This window comes from Delphinus delphis, chromosome 8, assembly GCF_949987515.2.
Source record: "Delphinus delphis chromosome 8, mDelDel1.2, whole genome shotgun sequence".
Classification (NCBI taxonomy): Eukaryota; Metazoa; Chordata; class Mammalia; order Artiodactyla; family Delphinidae; genus Delphinus; species Delphinus delphis.
Genome location: NC_082690.1, coordinates 50643735 through 50645872, shown reverse-complemented (window position 1 = coordinate 50645872; position 2138 = coordinate 50643735). Strand labels below are relative to the sequence as shown.

The window sequence follows — 2138 nt, the reverse complement described above, 5'->3', positions numbered from 1 at the left end:
TCTCACCTAACAAGGCAGAGACCACACAGGAAACCGTCCTCTAAGAAAACACCCAAATCAATAACAACATACCTCTGCTCCATTCTTTTCAATACAGACTTTAATTCATAACGCACTCTAAGGGCAGGGGAGGGGAGGGACCAGGGCACTGTTTGGAGGGGGCAAGCACACTAAATACACTGACCTTTTGATGAAAAGTTGGAGAAGGGACAGGTGGCTACAGAAACCACCTCCTGCCCCTTCCGACATCCCCACCCCATTCCCCAAATCCCGTCTTGATTTCTTGGCTTGTCTGATCCGGTAAGAACCTTCCAACGGCTTTTTTTTTTTTTTTTTAAACACGAGGCTGTGATTAAAACAACCCCCAACTTCTCTTCATCTCTTTTTCTTAAGTTTCTTTTATTAACTGAATTTTTAAAATCCCGTTTCAACTCCACGTGCATTTGCCCATCGTTCTCTAGGCTTAGGAGAGACCCAGAGGCGGCCGCCTCCACAGCAGTCTCCACTGGGGGAGAAGGGTACCGCGCAATCAGTCCCGGTGCGCCCCCTCCTCCCCGGGCGCCCCTTCCCAAATCCCGTCCGGTCTCCAAAGGCTGGCGTACGCAGTGCGGCTGTAGCCCGCGCTGTAGTCGTAGGACACCTGCGGGGGCGGCGGGGGCAGAGCGCAGTCTGAGAAGAAGGGGGTGAAAGAGGCCAAAAGGCCGGGCCCGTCGTCCCCGCCCGGAGAGTCCGCGGCGGCTGGGTACAGGGGACGCAAGGGCTCGTTCAAGGTCAAGCCACCGCGGGGGGCAGCCAGGGGTGACTTCTTGGTCGTGGGGCCGCCCGGGGCGCTCCAGGGCTCGGGGTACAGTAGGCTCCCCCCCATCGCGGGTGGCGGCTCAAAGAGGCCGGGCTCCAGCTCCGGGGGTCCCCTTAGGACGGCGGCTCCGGTGAGGAGCACATCGAGAGGCTCCGCGGCGAGCAAGACGCCCGCCTCGGTGCCGGCGCCGTAGTCGGGCCCCAGCATCTCGAAGAACTCCGCGGCCTCGGCGCCCTTCTGCAGGTCGCCCAAGCTCACGCCGGGCCCCGACGGGCCGCACCCGCCGCCGCCCGCCCGGGACGGCTCGGTGAAGAAGGACGGGGGCAGGTTGCGGGCCCGCAGCGGGACCTTCCTGGCGCCGGGGACGGCCGGACCCCCTGCAGGGCCGGCCGCGTCCCCTCCCACGCCCCCAGCGCCCGCTCCCACGAGCCCGGCCGCGGGCGCCGCCTCCGCAACCCCGGCAGGATCTGCTGCCCCAGGGACGTGGCTCAGCGAGTCGAAGAGCGCGGCCAGGCTCTGGCTTTGGAGGCTGGCGGCCGCCGCGGCCTGCGACGCCTCCCGCCGGGGGGCCGCCTTGCCGTGGGCCTGGACCGGGACCGTCTGGGCGCTGGCTGCGGCGAGCGGCCGCTTGGCGGGCGTGTCGGCGGCGCCCGGGGAGGGCGGGCCCGGGGGCGCGGCGCCCATGAGGCCGCTGCAGCGCTTGATCTGCTTCTGCAGGTACTTGCGGTGGTTCACCTTCCGCTTCGACTTGCCGGGCTTGTCCAACGCCAGCTTGATGTTGCTGGACGCCGAGTCAATGAAGCTGAGCAGGTCGCGGGTGGCCTCGCGCACGTCCCCGCCCTCGGCGCCCGCCAGCAGCGCGCCCGCCGGTGTCCCGGTCTCCTCGTCCTCGAAACAGCAACCCTTGTCCAGGGCTCCGAAGGCGCTTCCCAGCCCGTCAGGGGAGCCCCCGAAGCCGAAGGGGACGAAGGGGTGCGTGCTGAGGAGCGCCGCCTGGACTGCCATCGCCGCGGCTCCCGGGCGGCCCGCAGCGCCGCCCGTGCGCCCCCGGCCGCTTCCCGCCCGCCGCCCAGGCCCGGCTCCCGCCCTGGCGCTGTGCGCGCGGCACAGCTTCCTCGCTTGGGGCCGGGCTCGCTGCTCGGCCTCCCGGGGGAGCTCATTAGGTCTTGTAAGCGAGGGGCGGAGGGAGGGAGCGCGCGGCGACCGCCCCGGTGGCGAAGGGGAGGGGCTTACTTAGCTGGGCTAAGCCGGGGGTGGGGGTGAGGGGATCGCTTTTCTAGTTTTCTGGGCTTTCTCAAGCTCATCGCCTTAACCCCTTAGTTTCCCTTCGCCCCGCGCG

At 67.5% G+C, this 2138-nt stretch overlaps 1 protein-coding gene across 1 annotated transcript; it reads right to left on the bottom strand.

Annotated features, from left to right (window-relative positions):
• Positions 1-288: 288 nt before the first annotated feature.
• Positions 289-1922, bottom strand: FAM181B (family with sequence similarity 181 member B). Its single transcript, XM_060017246.1, has one exon. It carries the CDS (start codon positions 1802-1804, stop codon positions 530-532), a length of 1275 nt encoding a protein of 424 aa, XP_059873229.1. The 5' UTR covers positions 1805-1922; the 3' UTR covers positions 289-529.
• Between the last annotated feature and the right edge of the window lie 216 nt (positions 1923-2138).

What these genes read in the sequence shown, in the direction of transcription:
- FAM181B (XM_060017246.1), bottom strand. Translation starts at nt 1,804, where the DNA reads ATGGCAGTCCAGGCGGCGCTCCTCAGCACGCACCCCTTCGTCCCCTTC.